The sequence below is a fragment of the Ammodytes marinus genome (genome assembly GCF_949987685.1).
Source record: "Ammodytes marinus genome assembly, chromosome: 15".
Taxonomy (NCBI): Eukaryota; Metazoa; Chordata; class Actinopteri; order Uranoscopiformes; family Ammodytidae; genus Ammodytes; species Ammodytes marinus.
This window is the reverse complement of record NC_137219.1, coordinates 18,893,228-18,911,668: the sequence shown is the minus strand read 5'-3', so window position 1 is coordinate 18,911,668 and position 18,441 is coordinate 18,893,228. Positions and strand designations below refer to the sequence as shown.

The 18,441-nt window shown below is 44.1% G+C and overlaps 1 protein-coding gene across 4 annotated transcripts in view; it reads left to right on the top strand.

Moving 5' to 3' along the window:
• runx3 (RUNX family transcription factor 3) overlaps positions 1-18,236 on the top strand; it is a 49,473-nt gene extending 31,237 nt beyond the window's left edge. The window contains exons 6-8 of one of the 4 annotated variants that reach the window (XM_080042872.1): positions 3,216-3,362; positions 9,450-9,524; positions 15,053-18,236. In XM_080042872.1, the coding sequence (XP_079898998.1) occupies positions 3,216-3,362; positions 9,450-9,524; positions 15,053-15,525 (695 nt within the window). In that variant the 3' untranslated portion in view covers positions 15,526-18,236. The remainder of the gene's footprint in view (positions 1-3,215; positions 3,363-9,449; positions 9,525-15,052) is intronic. The other 3 variants (XM_080042874.1, XM_080042873.1, XM_080042875.1) reach the window with 3 other exon arrangements.
• The last annotated feature ends 205 nt before the right edge of the window (positions 18,237-18,441 follow it).

Genomic DNA, 18,441 nt, shown 5'->3' with positions numbered 1-18,441 from the left:
AAGCGAACAGTTTACAGGAGAGCTCACATGATACACTTCCATTTTAAATTTCATACAGTATTCTAACGTTAATGTAAACTGTTTGACTCATCAAGGGACTACTGTATTTCCAAACTCCAAAGAAATTAAGACAAGTTGCATATAAAGCCTCTGAATTGATTAAATATGAACAGCATTGTTCAGTGGATATATAAACATAAATAATTTTGGTGCAGTCCTCTTTTAGTAGCTACAGTTAAAAACCTAAACAAGGTGTCTTAAAGAAAGAGTAGAGGAAGTATGTGTGAGTGTGCTGTCCTTCCGATTCGCCTCATTTTAAAGTATCCAAGAGACAAAGCAGAGAGAAAAACAGAGGAGAAGGAGAAACCAAAAGTTTTGAGCCACCTCCCAGTTGATTATTGGTGTTAACAGCAACTACGGGCCTGGGTTAATGAGCTCCAGGCCTCATTCTAATGAAGCCTCTGCTCTGCGCTCCCCCCCAAAAAAATCACCCTCTCACAGCCCACCAAAGCCCCTACTCTAAACTCTGAACAGTGTGTCGCCAAACACACTGTGTCCCTGCCAATTGGAACTGGGCCACGAGATTCAAAGCTACGTACACTCAAATGGTGTGTGTATGTGTGTGTGTGTGTGTGTGTGTGTGTGTGTGTGTGTGTGTGTGTGTGTGTGTGTGTGTGTGTGTGTGTGTGTGTGTGTTTGTGGGCAGCTGAATGATCACGTTCATCCCTAAAGAGCCAGCCAATTCATCTCGGACCACCATTGGCCACAAAAAAACTGACCAATTATAATTTTTTCCCCCATACTGTCAGTCTTTTTTTTTCCCAGCAAGAGAGCAGTGGGATGTATCATTTCCCTGACCTCAGCCGTTTGAGGTGGTGTAAATCTCTTAATAACTACACAAGGACACATATAGCGGCTATATTTGGAGGGCTGCTTCCCCTGACCGCCCCTGCTCTGGCCTGGAACAGACAGTTGCCACAGTGTCTATGTGGGTGATGGAGCCTAGACCTGGCACTCAAAGAGTGTGTGTGTGTGTGTGTGTGTGTGTGTGTGTGTGAGAGAGAGAGAGAGAGAGAGAGAACGCAGGCCCTTCATTCCTTCCATCACAGTTTAAAGAGAAGGCAGACTTGCCACATGTGAATAAAAAAGATATCACAGAGTGTGTGTGCCGGGCGTGTTTCCGCCCAGGATATGTTTTCAGAGTAACGACACGGAGCAAACTGGTGGGCCAGTGGGTGAAATCATACACAGCGTTTCTTCCATTCGGCTTCCAACGTCCTAATGCTTAAGATAGAGAAAAAAAACAGCTGGAGAACAGAAAGAGAACTCAGACGGATTAGTCATGACTGACTCTTTCTTTTTCTCACACACGAAAAGTGCAACGTAACTGTTGATCAGTGGGTGTGGGGGGAAAAAAAGAACCTAAGTATTCTGTGCTACACTGCAACTTCGAAAGTAAAAGGATAAAGGGTGTTGTATGCTTTACGGATAGAAAAGCCCCCTGAGACAATCTGCCATTTGTGATACTGAGCTGTATAAATAAAAATGTAATTGATTTCACTTGACTATGGATGGGAAGGATCTGCATTCAGACATTGTGTCTGTGCATCAATGCGCGCTGCATACACTTTGCGTATCTGTGTACGTGTGTGTTGGGGGCGGTCACTGCTAGGTATTTCTATATGGTTCGTAAAGCGAGAATGGAGTGGAGGTGGTGGGCACAAATAAATGGACAGAGCGGTAAACGAGAGGAAACTTTACCCATGGGTCAGCCTCCGAGGAAAGATATATTGCCCATGGGTCAGTGGAGAGAAAGGACGGGCAAAATCCATATTGGTCCGTCTGCCTTGCCCCCTTTATATAGTGATAAAATATTCAAATCCAGCCATTACTTCACATTAGGCCACTCTGTAGAGATGCCAGGGAGAAAACCACAGAATGTATACATGCTGGTTCACACACAGTTTTGGTGCATTGATAGTTACATTAAAATGTCTTCCTCCCATTAGAGGCATAGCCCTCATCCGGACTCACGTCTGACATTTAAGGTGTGTTCACATGTAGAGCATGTGCATGTATGTGTGTGTGTATTTGTACATGTCTGCATACATGTGCGTGTCTACATAAAAGGCATGATCAGAGGTCTTTCTTTTTTTTCTTACCATCTCCCTGAACGGGAAATCAAAGTGATAGGGGCGCTAAGTGTGTTGGTTAGTTTCCCGGGTGTGGATAAAAGAGATGCAGCAGATACGCTTCACCTACTCAGAGTAAATTCTCACCTCCCACACAAACACTAACACATTCAGACCTACAAAAGCTCTCTTTCTTTCTGTCTTTCTCTCTGTTTTGTCCGTTATATATAAAACTGATGACTATATGGTCTGCTAACCTTGTCTGGGTGTTTCCTTCTGACTAAGTGCTGTGTCAGTCAGACCTGAATGTATGTGTGTGTGTGTGTGTGTGTGTGTGTGTGTGTGTGTGTGTGTGTGTGTGTGTGTGTGTGTGTGTGTGTGTGTGTGTGTGTGTGTGTGTGTGTGTGCGTGCGCGTGCGTGAGTGAGAGAGAGAGAGGGGTGTTTTTTAGGGGCAGATCTACTCAGTATTTTTTGTTTTTTAAGCGAGGTGGCAAGATAAAGATCACTTTGTCAGTTTTTAGAAACGCCTTATATAACAACTCAGAGTTTATTATTTCCTAGACTTTAGTTTGAGGGAAAACAGAATTCCTTGGGCAATCATTTCCAACCACTTATGCTATCGTTATCTGCGGATGACGCGGCAGCAGGTGCAGCTTGGGTAACACTTAGTGTCTAGCCAATGTATTTCAAGGTCTGCTAACATTCAAATAATATTTTTGTAGTTGGAAGCTGAAAACATGGTGACAGTGTCTCTTCGCCTCGATTTATAATGTGTGAGTGTTTATGAATTGCAGTGTAGGGTATTGATGGTCTTCACAGCCCAATACAATGTTCTACTCATTAGAGTTTAGACAGGCGAACAATAGCATCTTGCCATGGGCTGTCAAACTGCCTGGCTCCATTCAGAAATTTGGGACAAGGAAGGGTTTTCCAAGAGGACTGTTGTAATTGTTTTTGCAAATTTTGTACAACTCTGGAAATAAGAAGTGCCATTATGTTAAATTTTCCTGGTTGTGTAGGTGGTAAATTGGAAAAGTCCTTGATTTCTCTCTTACCCATCCTCCTCATGTCGCTGTTTTCAGGGCACAGAGTGAAGATGGAAGACCCCCAGAAGATGCAGTTCTCGGACAGGCTGTCAGAGATCGAGCGCTACCAGCGGAGTATGCGAATAGGCCCAGTGAACAATAATCCCCGCCCCATCCACCAAACCCACCTCAGTACCACACAAGGTGAGGACCACTGATACATACAACCACAAGCAACCAACATTCCCATAAATCACCACCACACCGTAGAATGATCTGAGATGAACAGCAGTTACTAGAAGTAAATAACCCCATTGATGAAAACATATTTAATTTGGCCAGAGGGTAAGTAATACAAATCTGTGATACACCCACACAGTACAGCACACTCCGTTCAGCACGCAATGCACTCCGCCAAGAGCCCTTCATGTGCGTTTCCTCCTCGGGGGGGCTTTCGAGCTCTGTTCCACCAAACTGGGAGCATGTATGTGTTGGCCGTCCGAGGGGAAGCTCATGTCAGTTCTGTCCCCGGATGCCCTGCGTTGGTGGGTCCGGGCCCCACAGCATGCAGGGTTGACTCTGTGGCCAGGTGGCACGGCGGGTGCTGCCAACCCAGCTTGGCCTGGGTGCTGAAACTGGCCTCCGCACGCCGCACACTACAGCCTCTGGAATGTAACAGCCGCCCGCTACCTTGGCAATCACGTCACTCTCAGACTGGTCGAATGTGCGGGGGCGAGGGGGGGTGGGGGGGTCTGCGACTTAGACTGAGATGGTGCGATGGAGGGGAGGGGGTTGTTAAATGCATTTGTATGTGTGTGCTGTGGACAGCTGCGTGGGTGATGGTTGGAGTGAGGATGAGTGTTCGCTCTCCGTCATATGTCAGTGCCTCTTTAACAGGATGCCATGTCTGAAATCATGCAGACAAAACACACACACACACATACACTCCTCTCCCACCCACTCTCTAGTTCTCATGTGAGCTAATGAATCTCATTACCTTTGTATCAGCATGTTGCTGTTTACAGGAGGGCTTGTTTGGGAGCTGGGCCGTATGTGGGTGTTACTCTATCAGTGTGTATCACAGCCATGCACCGGTGTTTGGCCTTGTGCTTAGCTTAGCCAGCGCTGAGTCACCAGTATGGGCCTATCTAACAGCTGACTGCAGAGAAAAACAGGGTCTTTCACCCAGCTCCCCCATGTCCTGATAAACTGTTAATATTGATTTTGTCCGTTTGCACAGACTGTACCGGCCATTTTAGGAACACCACTAACCGGTTGCGCTGAAAATAAACGTGGCGGAGCTTCAAAACAATACAGCTACTGTGATGATAATTTTCTGATGGTTTAGAGGTTGGCGTGAGCTCTGTACATTGTCTGCCAATAAAAAGCCCCCTGCAGCTAAGCTTATACTGGGAGTTTTTGAGGGCTGACTTGAAGTTTGTGGGGGGAAGTGCGGCCGGTCGGCAGGGAGAGGTGTACAGACTTGGTCCAGACAGTAGACCAAGAGCAGCTCTTTGCTCTGCTCTTGTCTGCCTCACACAGGATTAGGGCAGGAATTAGAGCGTCATAGGCTTGTCGGGCTTCAAAGGGCTGCAATGTTGCAAGACACACACACACATGCGTACAGTACATACACAGGGAGCAGACACAACACATTAACATCGGTTGGAACTGTCAGAGACGGTAAAGGCCTTGAGCTTCACGTTACAGCTGCCAGTGACTGGAGGCCGCCTATAAGAAGTGTGTGTAGAGTGAGACAGACGAGGGGAAGAGCTGTAAAAACCACACACCTTAATCTGTGGTATTACCATCATGACGGAATACCGCAGGGCAAGAGTGGTAAAATAATTAAATAACAGAGCGGAGGGCCCTTTTCCTCCCACTTGGTCTATCTGTTGGGAGTTGTCTGAGCAGCCCAATGGAAATGAATGTCACGTCACACATCACACACAGCGCTCCCGTATGTGTAGGAATCGTGTGCAGACAACAACACCATGGTATTACAAACGAAGCTCAAACAAAAATAGACATGTTGTAATAAATCCCATTCAGAGACACAGGGAGGTGTTTACGTATAAACAGCACACACGTCTCTGCTCTTGGCAGGCCTGCCAGACACTTTTGTATTTTGCAGATACGTTAAATCCCCGGGCCTGTTTGTTTGAAAATTGCCGGGTGATAGATCACCCATCAACACGTTATAATTAAATGGATTCCCGTCTCGATGTTACAAAAGATGTTTTCCATTATCCTGGAACCTTGCATTTTCCCCCTTGAAGACACCTAAAGAACAAAATACAGCGTCATCTCCTCCCAAAGCCTCCTTGCTTCACTTACTAGTCTCAGTATGAAATACTGTCTCAGTTTTCCTGTCAACAGTACGTGTCTCCAGACATCTGCTCAATGCTGCCCAGGATTCTTAAATCACAAACACACACACACACACACACACATACACACAGATGATTGCACCACAGGTACATTGAAAATACAAAACACACACACACACATATACACACTTCTGTGCTAGTGTTGCAAGTTCTCTGTTAGTGCCGCAGACAGACAGGGTAATTAAGAGCTCATTACAGTACATGCAGTGACAGGATTCCTGCACGCTGGCAGACTCTGCATTCACTGCTTGTTTTTGTTCTTCTGTGGCCACAGGTAAGCCTGCTAGACATGTGGAATGATTCTTAGCAAGGGGCGGAGGGAGTGCTAGTGTGTGTGTGTGTGTGTGTGTGTGTGTGTGTGTGTGTGTGTGTGTGTGTGTGTGTGTGTGTGTGTGTGTGTGTGTGTGTGTGTGCGCTTGCGTGCATGCATGTGTGTGTGGTTGAAAATGCACAGTTCAACTAGTGCAGTCAAGCAAATCTGACACTCAGACAATCAAGTACTAAATTGTTATTCTGGTTTTCAAAACCTCAAGTGAGGTACATGTGTATACTATATGTGTCTGTGGGTGGCAGGGTTTTTTTCTTCCTTTGATACAGAATGTAGTTCATCCTTTAACATCAAACTGTGACATTGCATTTGTGATATCTACACAGCTCTTTCCACTCTTAAGGAAAGCAAACAGATGAGAGAAAATTTGATTTTCCTCATAGTGGAAAACAGCATCCAGTTTTACCTTGTTCCATTTTAAAATGCAGACAAAGCTCAACAAGCTCCTGGCAAAGCCTTCAACCTACAGCCCAGACCAAAGCGACTCTTTTAACTTAAATGTGTTTGAACAGTAAGAGAGTGGGGGAAAAGAAAAAAATACAGCAGCAATTTAATCACCCAAAAAGAAAAAAAAGTCTTGGCCCTTTTGAGCTGGTATCATTTAACATGTTATTTGTTCCAACACCTGTGTGTTCTTCTCTGTAGATGAATATCAGATACTAGCAGCATAACGTTCTGCCATCAAGTCAAGTGCTCAAAGCTTTGATGCAGGCCCAAAAGTGTGTGCGTGTGTGTGTGTGTGTGTGTGTGTGTGTGTGTGTGTGTGTGTGTGTGTGTGTGTGTGTGTGTGTGTGTGTGTGTCTGTGTGTGTGTGTGTGTGTGTGCCCATGTGGCAATTTTATAAAAAATATCAGTAGAATCTTGCAGAAAAAATATATCACACGATTAATTTTTAAATGTACTCACTGCAGTCACCCTGCAAATTATTTAACACCCCCCCAACCCCCCACAAAAAAACAACAACCAAGCAAACCTTTCATATTAATGACACAAGTGTTGGTACCTCTGGCTTCCTCCTGCACAACTGGCACATATCTGCTACAGCTGTGTTTTGGCCCTCTTGTTCAGTATGTTAAGGCTGTGGCCTCTGGACTGGACTTAACTTGAGAAAGTCCTGTTTGATGGAGGACCAGCCTGATGCAGCCGTGCCCCTCCCGCCTCGTCCACAGTGACCACACTGTTTACTCCACATAAACAAGCTGGCCGAACCCCCAGGTTCGAGGCGGCACTCTGCTACTGCCGCTGCACACTAATTCACACATCCAGGATGACATGATCAGCCAATTAGAAGCAAGAGCGAGACAGGAAATTAGCACCGTCAGGTAGCTGTGGTGTGGACTTTTTTAGTATAGCCGTCACGCAAGTTCGGTTTCATACTGATTTATGCCAAACCCAAGCAGGAAGCTGGCCCTCAGAGGCCAATACAACCAAAACGAGCAGGAATCTGGACCAGTCCTTTAGACACTCTGTTTTACTTCTGCACTCAGCTATTTACATAATATGTCAATGGCCGCCACAGAGTTTATTTGTTATGGTGCCTGAAAGCTTCACTTGTGGTTACTCTCTTTCTGTGACCCTGAGATGAATAATTCAAACTGAAAATGTTTTGTTCTACAACAAAAAAAGAATCTTTTGAAGCTGCCTTCTTTGTGGAAAAAAAGGGAGAAAAAGAGAAGTGAGAGCAAGTTGTTTTTTACCAGACCCAACTGTTTGTGTAAGTTATAATTTCACATCAGAGTCAGGCTGAGTTTTACATTTCAGCAATTACAGAAACTACATGTGTGCCATGAACAGTCTCTATTGAGTCTGGGGAGATGGCAAGGGTGGGAGGCCGACGAGCTCTCAAAGAGAACATAGGATTTTTCAGCCCATGTGTTTGTTTTTGCTCACGTTATAAGTGAGGGCTCAAAAGACATATCAAATGTCCCACATAGCTGAGCCAAGGCCGTGTTCCCCCCCTTGCTAACACGCTCTCTGTCTCTCTCCTTTCCTCGCTGGCGTCTGTCTTTCTCTTTTGCTTGCTCTCTCACATTCTCTCCCCGTTGCGACGCCTAAGGCCTAAGCGAAACAGGAAGCCAGCACAAGGACCGGCATTCACTGTGTCTCAATGACACGCTTCATTACGGTGGGCGCATTACATGTCTCAGAGGCGTTGCTGGATCCGGAGTCACAAGGATGGATGCCATTTTGGCTCAAACGTCCTCTCAGCCACCCCTTTCATCTACACATGCACTTCAAAAGCAGTACATGTGTTTATTTGTGTCCTCCCCAAAACTACACTGGCACCACCCCAAAGCTTCTTATTAGTGACGCAGTCGCCACTGCTTCTTCCCATTTGAGCCCCTGCCTTTCCCACTCCTCAGCTCCGCCCAGGGGGCTGGTCCTCTTATTAACAGGGGTAATCTGTGCCTCTGGTATTGACGTTGTCTGCAGGCCAATCAAAATATTTGAAGGAAATGTTTATTTTCTTGAGCGAATCGCACCAGCTGCTTGCAAGCCTTTCTGAATAAGGCCATTTATGTGTAAGAATTTGCCATTGTGAGGCATAGTGCAGGACCTCTCGGTGACTGAGTGCTGATTTGGGCCTTTGCAGAGGAAGTGGAGGAGCTCCAGGGGAAGCACAGATCTTACACATGCTGAGCCCAGTGTGGCTATAGGTGAACCGCCCAGTGCCACCCCCCTCTCTCCTTCTGGCATCCTTCTAGGTCCTAATTGCCACTACAGGAGGTTAGGAGTTTACTATATTGCGGTATCTCAGCAGCGGAGGGTAGACTCATAGTGATACCACATGGCTGACTGCTGCTGTCTTTAAAAGTAAAGCAACTTGAGGATAGATGGTTATATAATATGCAGCTTTACGTCTTTATGATGAAAATTATATAGATTTTAGATATGTGACACTGTTCAGAGGCATATAGACAAGACATCTGTCCAACTAATGCACTGAGACTGCCCATGTCCACAGAGCTCCGTGCAAGTTGCCTTGTAACGAGTGAACCGTCTCAGACCTAGAGCAAACAGCCCCTGTTTGTTTCAGCCCTCCTGCGGTGTGGCCGTTGAGTGTGAAGCAGGGTCCCACGCGTTGGGCCAGTAGGTCCTCGACCCTCCTTCGCTTCCTGACAGCTTGGCTGGACGGGCTAGCGAGGGTCCTGCACTTCACAGGTCCCCGCTGCCCCTCCAGTGTCTCGTCTGAAAGACCCAAAAATATCTCCCATGCTCCCATCAAGCATGTTTTTCCAAGCCTGGTCTCACTCTGGTGAGAAAAACCGCCCCTCCTCTTCCCACTCCTCGCTGCTCAGTCAGCAGAGGCCAACCTGTGACAGGAAGACACATCTCCAAACCGCCAGATGTCAAGACAATTTTGACACGTCTGTCATGAAGAGTTTTTTGGACACTGCTTCAGATTTCTATGGCAGGGGCAGTGACTTCCTAACCCTGCATACATAAACAACTTCTGAATTACACAAAATACTACAATTCTGCATTCCTGCACGAACAGAATTCTTCAACTGACTTATTTTCAATAAGCAGATTCTAGTGTTAACCTATTATTCATATTGTGTGTTACACCAGCTCTGTGGCAGGAGCAAATGGACACCCCTGCTCTGAAGACATGCAAAGTGGAGGAGGACCTGAGACCATGGCCAGGTGAGACATTGCCATGCCCTTCTTTCTTACTATATTAATGCCGTAGACCAGGGGTCTCCAACCAGTAGCTCGCCTGATAGGTTGACCAACTATTGAAAAAAAAAAATTAAGTTTAAAATCCAACAACGGTAACAACAGCCCAACATCCAAAACGTTGAATTTGCACTTTGATGTGGGTACAAATGTTAAGTGTATGGTCCATTATATGTCTTTAGTTTGTCTGCATATTGCACCAAAACAGTAGAAGTTTTCTTTAATTGTATTTTGTAATGTCTGCATGTTTGTACAACATTTGTACATGCACATAGCAAACAAAATTCCACAACTGTAAGGTTAGTTGTCTGTTGTATTCATTAAAAAGTTGTCTATTTCTTTAATGAGTATTGGCATCTTTGAGCCAAATACCCCCAACATTTTACACCTGGGCAGTGACCACCTTGACTGAGACATGTCCTGGGGGGAACACTGATTTGCGTCACAATTAGAAATGTAGTATAGACATTGATGTCAATTTTCAGTGATGTAAATGTGGCCCAAAAGAAGTGTAAAGTAGTGATGTTTTCTTGGACCTTTGATGGGAAATTATTTTTGATAAGCATTAGGTATAAAATTTCACACATGTACAAACAAAAAGCTTAATTCAGTTGATGTGTGCGATGTAAACAAATATAAGCAATTTGATGCAAATAGCTCTTGGCCACTATAATTTTTTCAAAGTAGCTCTTAGTTGAAAAAAGGTTGGACACCCCTTCCGTAGACTGTGTAACCAATGCTTTTGGCTACTCTTTCAAGCCTTTTTTCTAAAACTTTTTTCACATAAAGCCTTTCTCTCAGTTTGACCACAAATTTGATGTGAATTTGAGGAAAGTCTGCACATGTGCATTTCTGTGCTATTGTGGTCGTGAAAGTTGTTGTCGTGGGTGTTTGTTGGTAGCTGCGACATTTCATAATGCACAGCCCAATCAACAAGCAGAATTAGGGGTGAGGTCACTCACAAGCAATTTCTTTAATTAAAGAAGAGATAATTAAGGCAATTTGGACTGACAAAGAGTTTACGGCTTTCATTGGTACATCTTTACGATCATCTCAGAACAAACAAAATATTTGCAATTTAATTCAATTTAATTAGTAGACACTATGACAGCCTTTCAAATTGAAACAAACAACACATTAGAGGAGAAGCTGGAAATGCGGGCATTACACTGGGTGTGTCATTTGTTGTGACAATTTTGGAGTCTGTTTCGTTTTTGCCCGTAGGGCCCTACTACACCCCAGCACATTCCTATGACGCCGCCACCCTGCCTGCCTTCTTCTTCTTCCTTTCCTCCCACTCTTTCATTTGATTCTTGATTATCTTGATATTTGCTGCTGTCTAACAGCCCCCTCCGTCTACCATCATCCCCTACCCAGAAACCACCACACCACACCAGACGTGCTGAGTCATCTACTCACACTGTGATGACACACACATAGAAGAACGATTATTTGGCTAATGGATTTTTCTCTCTTTTCTACAGTCAGATAAAACACAATGCCTGAAGCAGAGTATTGAGACGGGGCAATCTAATTTTTACATATGATATTGCTCGTGCAAGGGCTTTTTCTAGCCAGAGATTCACTGCCGAACAAGACCATAATGATGGTGTGAAAAATGTGACTGACAGTTATGGTTAGTAAAAGCATATATTTGAGGCGGTACAGCCTAAACTTGATGCCAATGACAGTATAGTAAAATATATTATGATGGTACTTGTATACCTTTACCCTTACAATCGTCAACATCGTCAACATAATATAGGGTGAGCAAAACACACATCAAGTCAGTGTTTTACGACAAAGTATCACATCCACTCCAAAGAAAAATTATTTACTTAACAAACATATAAATCAGGTCACCTTGTTTGTTGGTGCATTAGGAAAATCTCAGTTTTTTGTAATCACAAACATCCTATACTCTTGCTTGTATTGCATGTCACAAGTTGGGGACATGCAAAATCCTCTGTGCTCACATGATGAAGTAGTGCCTAACATGGATGAGGCTTTTGGGCTGTTGACCATGGTGCCATAGTCCAGAGGTGATTATCATTTGCATTGGACATGATGCTCCGGCCCCAAAGCACTGCTGCTTAAAAAAACACCTGGAGATCATTTGTGTTGATTTGGGTCTCCTATTCTTTAGTGTTGCAACGTCATCATCACCTTGTTATCAACAATGTCGGCTCATCTCCATCGCATCCATTGTTCAAACCACCCAAACCAGTCAATAAATCAAACAGACAGTCTATACCTCTGACCGGAGTGTCAGTGCAGCAATGTCTCATTAGGGATAATATGGGGGAGAAGATTAGAAAACAATCCCAATGTAAAGCACGGTGTATCTTTACGTACTGTAGCTTGGAGAGCCGGGGGGGTTCTCTCTCCCTTTTCTTTCCCTCCACTTATTTGCCTGAGACACCATTCCCTTGGCGCTGGCCGTCACAGTTTGCATCAAGCCTGAGTAAACATTTCACAGGTGAGCGCCTGGATTTGCATCTCCCCATGGCCAGCCACCACATGCGGACACACAAGCATACGCACACATAACTCACATAACGCACAATTACACACACAGACACGAGTGCCCTTATGTTAACAACCAAAATCTGTTTCTCCCATACGCAAATGAGGCAAACCTCCCATCCTATCTGGGTTACACGCTTGACTGTGAACTAGTGGACTTCTTGAGCTAAGCAAAAGAAAGAGGATGACTCCACCCTTGGTGTTGCGGAATTAAAGAAGTCCGTGGCGCTAGGCTTCAAAGCTAGAGGAGGAAAGAAAAGGCTGGAACACTATGTTCTCTATAAAAGCCCCGATTCCCAGCTACCTCGCTTCAGACTGGGAACATCACAGACAGCGGACTGTGCCAGCTCACCCTCTGGGGTCCATCCCCTCTCCTGTCCCTGCAATTTAGTCAACACGTTTCAGATGAGCCTAATGGAGATCATGTGTGGTTTTTGGGCCGCAGAGGTTACAGGCAGCTACTACTAAGCTCAGTTAGGAAGAACCTCTCTGCCAAAGATACACCACGACTACCGCAGCCACAACGGCGAAGCCTGTACTTATACTGGGTGGGGGAGGGTGGGGATGCAGTGAGGTATGCAACATGGTTAAGAAGGAGAAAAAGCAGACGGCAAAACTTTGCTTCTCAATTACAAAACAGTTTGTTCAGCCCTGTCCTCCAGAGGGAGCTACTGTGCTGTAGAGAGTTGAAGGTGGTAGCAAGCTGCCCCTGGCTCCAAGCCAAGCGCTTGATACTGCACAAGCCCATTAAGGTGTTGTGATAAGTGTCCAGTCCAGTTTCCCCTGACAGAACACAGGAGTCGATCCCCGCCGCAGTTTAGCCAACACATTTCCACCGACTCCAATTAAATGGAGATCATATGCGGGGTGGGCTGCAGCAGCCAGAGCCATCAAGTCCCCACGCCGAACATCCCCTCCCCAGCTTCAGCCTCAAGCCTAAATTTAGCACAGACAGAGAGAGATGAAGGGACAGAGAGAGAGAGAGAGAGACAGAGAGAGACAGTGAGAGAGCAAAGGCTTTTTGGGCGTCCGGTAGGAATTAGTGGGCCGACTCCACTTCACCCGAATCAACAGCAGCTGACGGCTTGGATTTTCCTCGCGTGAAATCAGATATGCAGCCCGACTCCGGTGCCTGGTAAGACTCTGGAAAAAGAAACAGCCCCCCCACCATCACTAGACTCCCTCATCCCAAAAAGAAGAGGAAATTCAACTGCAGAAATGTGTTGTTGAAAAAAAAGAAATAATAAAAAAAGAGTATAGTTGGGGCCATGGAAATTGCAAAGGAACAGATTTTTTTTGTAGCTGAAAATGGACCCAGTTCTCCAGACATAGGGAAAAGACATTTCAACAAGACTGTGGCACGCAAGTTTGGCATTCTCCCCCCCTCAGGGCTGTGGCGTGCAAGCGCTTGCTATTTCACAAATACAAGCTCTCTTTTCTCTGCCATCCAAATCCACATTTTACACTTGCAGCCATGTGGGCACGTTGGACCCATGGAAGTAACATGCGGACAAACAAGTAACCATGGGCTGAGGCGTGGAGCTTACTGTATGTTGACATCAGGTATGAGGAACTGTCCCTCGTCATTGTGGTGAAAACCAGGTGAAGGGCGTTTACAGAATCAAGACTGTTTGCGTCTGGCTGTTAGCCACCTTAACTCCTTCCAAAATATCTGCGAGTCATAAGAGCAAAGACTCGACACGCTTAACTCATCAGGCAAGACTTTATTTTTCATACCGTCTGAATGAGAATTATAATCCAGTGTTTTGGAGCCAAAACAGCTATGCTGTGTTACGTGACAGTTGCATTCTAGTGACATTCAACCTAAAAACTGAAGAGAGAATTCCATAGGCAGATACAATAGAGGCCTACCAAGCATTTCCTCAGTATCTTTAAACTGTAACATTTATATTGTATATATACTATCTATATACTATACTACCCTTTAACTTACGTTATGCAGCAGAAATATGGAACATAATAGTCCCTGTACCAGGACGGTGGCAACAGGCAGCATTCAGAATTCCTACACGACAGCAGAACTGTGAATGCGTGTGTACCCAACGCTCAGGATGTGAGATAGGCCAATAATACTCCTCAGTTAAGTGAGGGGGGCAATATGGTGTTTGACTTAAGGAGTAGGTTGGTGACAGTAGCGGCCCCAAATCTCAGCGACGCAAACTGCCAAATTAAACCTTTGGGCAATATTTCTATTTCCCCTTTGTCAGCTGAATAAATTTGAAAGTTTGCAGTGAAATTGAAGTCCGAACAGCTGCGTTCACAGTGCTCGCTTCTCGCTTACCTGTGAGATTATACTAAGCAGTTAACTCTGACAGGTCCTGGTATGTGATACACATTAGTTTGACGGATACTCGCACAGAAACAACCCCTATTACTTTGTCTCTCTTCCCCTCTTCCCTTAATTTTCCTTTCCTGCTTCTCTGTCTGTCTCCGATTGTGACCGTCTGCCTCCGTCGCTCAAGTATGATTTACGATGAGTTGCACATCGCAACAAGCCGTCTGTGTTTATACTAAGCACCCCCCAGCACCGACAATGCCCCTTTTCATTGCTCCGAGAAATACGGAATACTGTACGTTGCTTTAGGTTTTGAGCGAGTGGTAGGAGGGTCGTAGCGAGGGGGGCCTTTTCATAACTTTGGTCTTGTGCACAGGGCTGTGGGATGATGTGCTGTCAGTGTTTGATGACTGTTATTAGGCAAAATAAATGTCTCAGTTCATTACTTTGAGCAAACATTTCCATGGACAGGCATATCACAAGAAACTTGAGCTCAGAATTGGGGGTTTGGGGAAGTTTGCTGCTCTGGAGATGAGGGTAGTTTTCTTTTTAGAATAATAGAAAAATTTGAAATCTCTGAGCCCATTTTTTCTTAGTCACAGCAGTATTTTTCATTCATGGCTGAATGTTGACTGTCAACCAACATTTTGTTTCTTTGTTTTTTTGCCCACAGGGACAACAGATCTCTTCCAGCAGAGGACCAGCTTCCCGTCTCTGTCACCGCTGACCGACCCTCGCTTCTCAGACCCCCGCATGCACTACCCCGGGGCCTTCCCCTACTCTACCAACACCTCCAGCACTGGCATCAGCGGCCTTAGCATGTCAGCCTCTTCTAGATATCACACCTACCTGCCGCCCCCCTACTCAAACAACCAAAGCCAGAACTTCCAGTCCAACTCTTACCTGTATTACGGCGCAGGCTCTGGATCCTACCAGTTCTCCATGGTGGCGCCGGGGAACGGCGGGGGCGAGCGCTCCCCCACCCGCATGCTGTCCTGCTCGGGCAGCGGAGGGACCAACAGCCTGATGAACCAGGGCCTCAACGCCCAGAGCGACGGGGTGGAGGCCGACGGCAGCCACAGCAACTCCCCAACCGCCATGAGCGCCTCAGGCCGTTTGGATGAGTCCGTCTGGAGGCCTTATTGACTTACAGACGGCTAGACAATCAGAAGGGGGAGAAGTGAGGGAGGAAAGAGTAAGGAAGAAGATGATCAAAAAAATAATGAACACTGAAAGAAGAAAAAACAAACAAAAAAAAGAAGAAATGCTGCATGTTTGTCTTTTATTTCTACGGCACTCGCTATAAAGACTTTCTGCGTTTTACCGACTCTCTCGAGACTTTCATGTATTTCGTACATTTTGAGTAAACTCCTGCACTGTGCTAAAACATGTACTCTTAAAAAAGGACTTTCAAAGCCATACAAGTTGAGATGATGTTCAGCTGAAACTGTAAATAGACTTGAGGGTAAACCCAGAGAAGCCATAGTAACGTTTCAGGATCACTTGTCTGGTGTAAAAAAGGTACTCATGAAAAACAAAAGACAATCATTAGGTACAGCCTATGAACTGAAAAGTCCCAGCAGACACTCATAAAACAGACTGTTTGGGTTGATCTAACTCACTTGATGGGTGAAGAAGAGCAGTTGGACTGGATGTCTGCTCCCGAATGACTCCGACGTCCTTCCAAGGCTTTCATGGCTGCATTGCTGTAGCAATCAGAAAATAAATCGAAAAGCTTTAATTACCTGTTAGATTTGAATATTGCTAAAAATATTGTGACATCATTTGCATTCAGGGCTATTTCATGTGCTCACAATATGTGTTCGGCACCTCATTGTCTAATTTATTATCCAAATGGACGCATTTAGCCTTTGGTGCTTCGGTATGCAGCGGGTGTGTCAAAGCGATAGCCGCATCTTGGAAAGAAAAGCGTTTTCATCGGTCAGGACTCTCACATGTTTAAGAAATGATTTCTCCTCTGCTGCGTCATCAGTGTATTGAGTTTCAACGGGACAATGGCTGATGTTTGGAGGAATGTCAAAGACCAACGCAGAAGGGTGTTTATTGGTTTCTTTTTCTGCAGGAATATTTCAGTCCTATTGTGTCTACTCTATACTTTTACCTTCAATTTCTTATTCAAGCCCTTTCTGACTAAAGAAAAGTCCTAGTCTGGAATTTGTTCAACTGGATGACACAGTTTACTTTTTATATTTATTTGAGCCAAATTGTGAGGAAATGTGTGCATATACCAAAAATCCTTAAGCATTTCTCTCTACCTTTACTTTTTTTATATATCTACAGTATATATATACCATATTTTGTTGTTAAGTATAAATTTGGAATTTGTGTAATATATTGCTACTAAATTATAAAAAAACAAAACCTTTAATGTAATTATTTTGTCTTCTAATGTAGCTTTGATGCACTAAAAACCTTTATTCCTTATGAACCACGCCCAACAGTTTCTGTTAGTGAGACGGTGTATTTAGAGCCATGATCTTTTAAACTATTTCCAAAATTGCCTTCCAGCGCTAAATAAGCCATTCGCTTAATTTTTGCACTATGTTTGAACTTTCATCTCTCTTTTTTTTGTTATAATAACTGAAACTAATTATTAAATATTCCTTCACGTACAGTATATTTGCTGAACACACTTAAAGTGTCCTTTTAAAAAAATACTTCACAAAGTAATTAATGATTAGACACACACACATACACACACATTCCTGCACCACAGGTGTGTGTGCACATTCCCCCTATTCAGAGGGCCTTTCCCCTGCAGTTACACTTGATCCCTCCATCCCTGATGGAGAAAGAGTGTGAGGATGAAGGGATAGAAGGAGGGGGGTTAGGTCTCTTAGTGGTATCTTCTTACCAACACCAAGGGCAGTTATGCAAAAAAAGAAAACCTTGCCCTTGTTGTGCACAGGTCCCTTTGTTCTGGATAATCAGTTAGTGCTTTGAAGCTTTTATGACCCAGATTATTTTTTTACTCTAATTTACTGATCATCAGTGCCAGGGGCTCATGGCTCTGCCAATTATTCATACGCCTGCAAAGATCACCCACAGCAGGTTTCCTATGTCTACTATAATACATCCATGACTCTGAATGATGGGTATTTAAGTTGCGATTAAAGTGAGATTTAATTTCAAAGTGAATAGTGATCCAGAGAAGGCTTGCATTTGCAGCTCAGGTACTAATAGGTTATGCAAGGTGTTTTGCAGATCTCACATTAAGACACTCTGTCCTATTCCTCTTTTTTAAAAAACAGTAATGTCTCATTCCTATACCCCTGTGATTGAGATGAAAAGCATTTCTCCCTGCTCTCTCCTCTGGAGCCTTTATACGGTAGAGGCCTTACTTTATTATGGGCAAAAATCATGCAGCTAGAGAAGCCACATGTGTACTTATACCTGTGTGGTTCCTTCAAAATAAAAAACCAAAGATATTGACAACTGCCTGTAATACTGTCAGGATGTTAACGGTGGGAAAGGTGTGTGGCAAATGAATCCCGTCTTGACTGATCTCTAATATAATTCTTTATGCAAAACTAGGAAGCCAAAAATTTACAAGTGACTTGTATTTTACTGTATGTTGGATTGAAGAGCACAATACTTTTTTTTATTTTTAACTTTTTACAAGATGCCCCCCTTTTCTTTTCATATAACAAAATGTGCATTCATCTTGCTCCTTTCATTTCTGTTTATGCTTAAAGCATGTACATCTGAAACTGATATGTTAATTTAAGAATCTCATCTATGTATGTAATGATATTGTTAATGCTTCCATTATGAGTGCCTGTAAAGTTTGCGGATAATGTAGTTTTGAATCATTTTAATTAAAAAACTTGTCTCATTTCTGTTCTCCCAACTGCTGTTTATTAAATAAGAACATGACATATATTAAGACAATAATTTAAAAGAGTTCCAGGAGAGAATTATGGCAACGCATTATTTTTATATGAGCTTGAAAGGTACCACCTGCCTTCTTGAGAATATAATGCCTATACTACATTAAGGTTCAGTATTTATGGCTGCCTTCATCTACATTATTTACTTTGC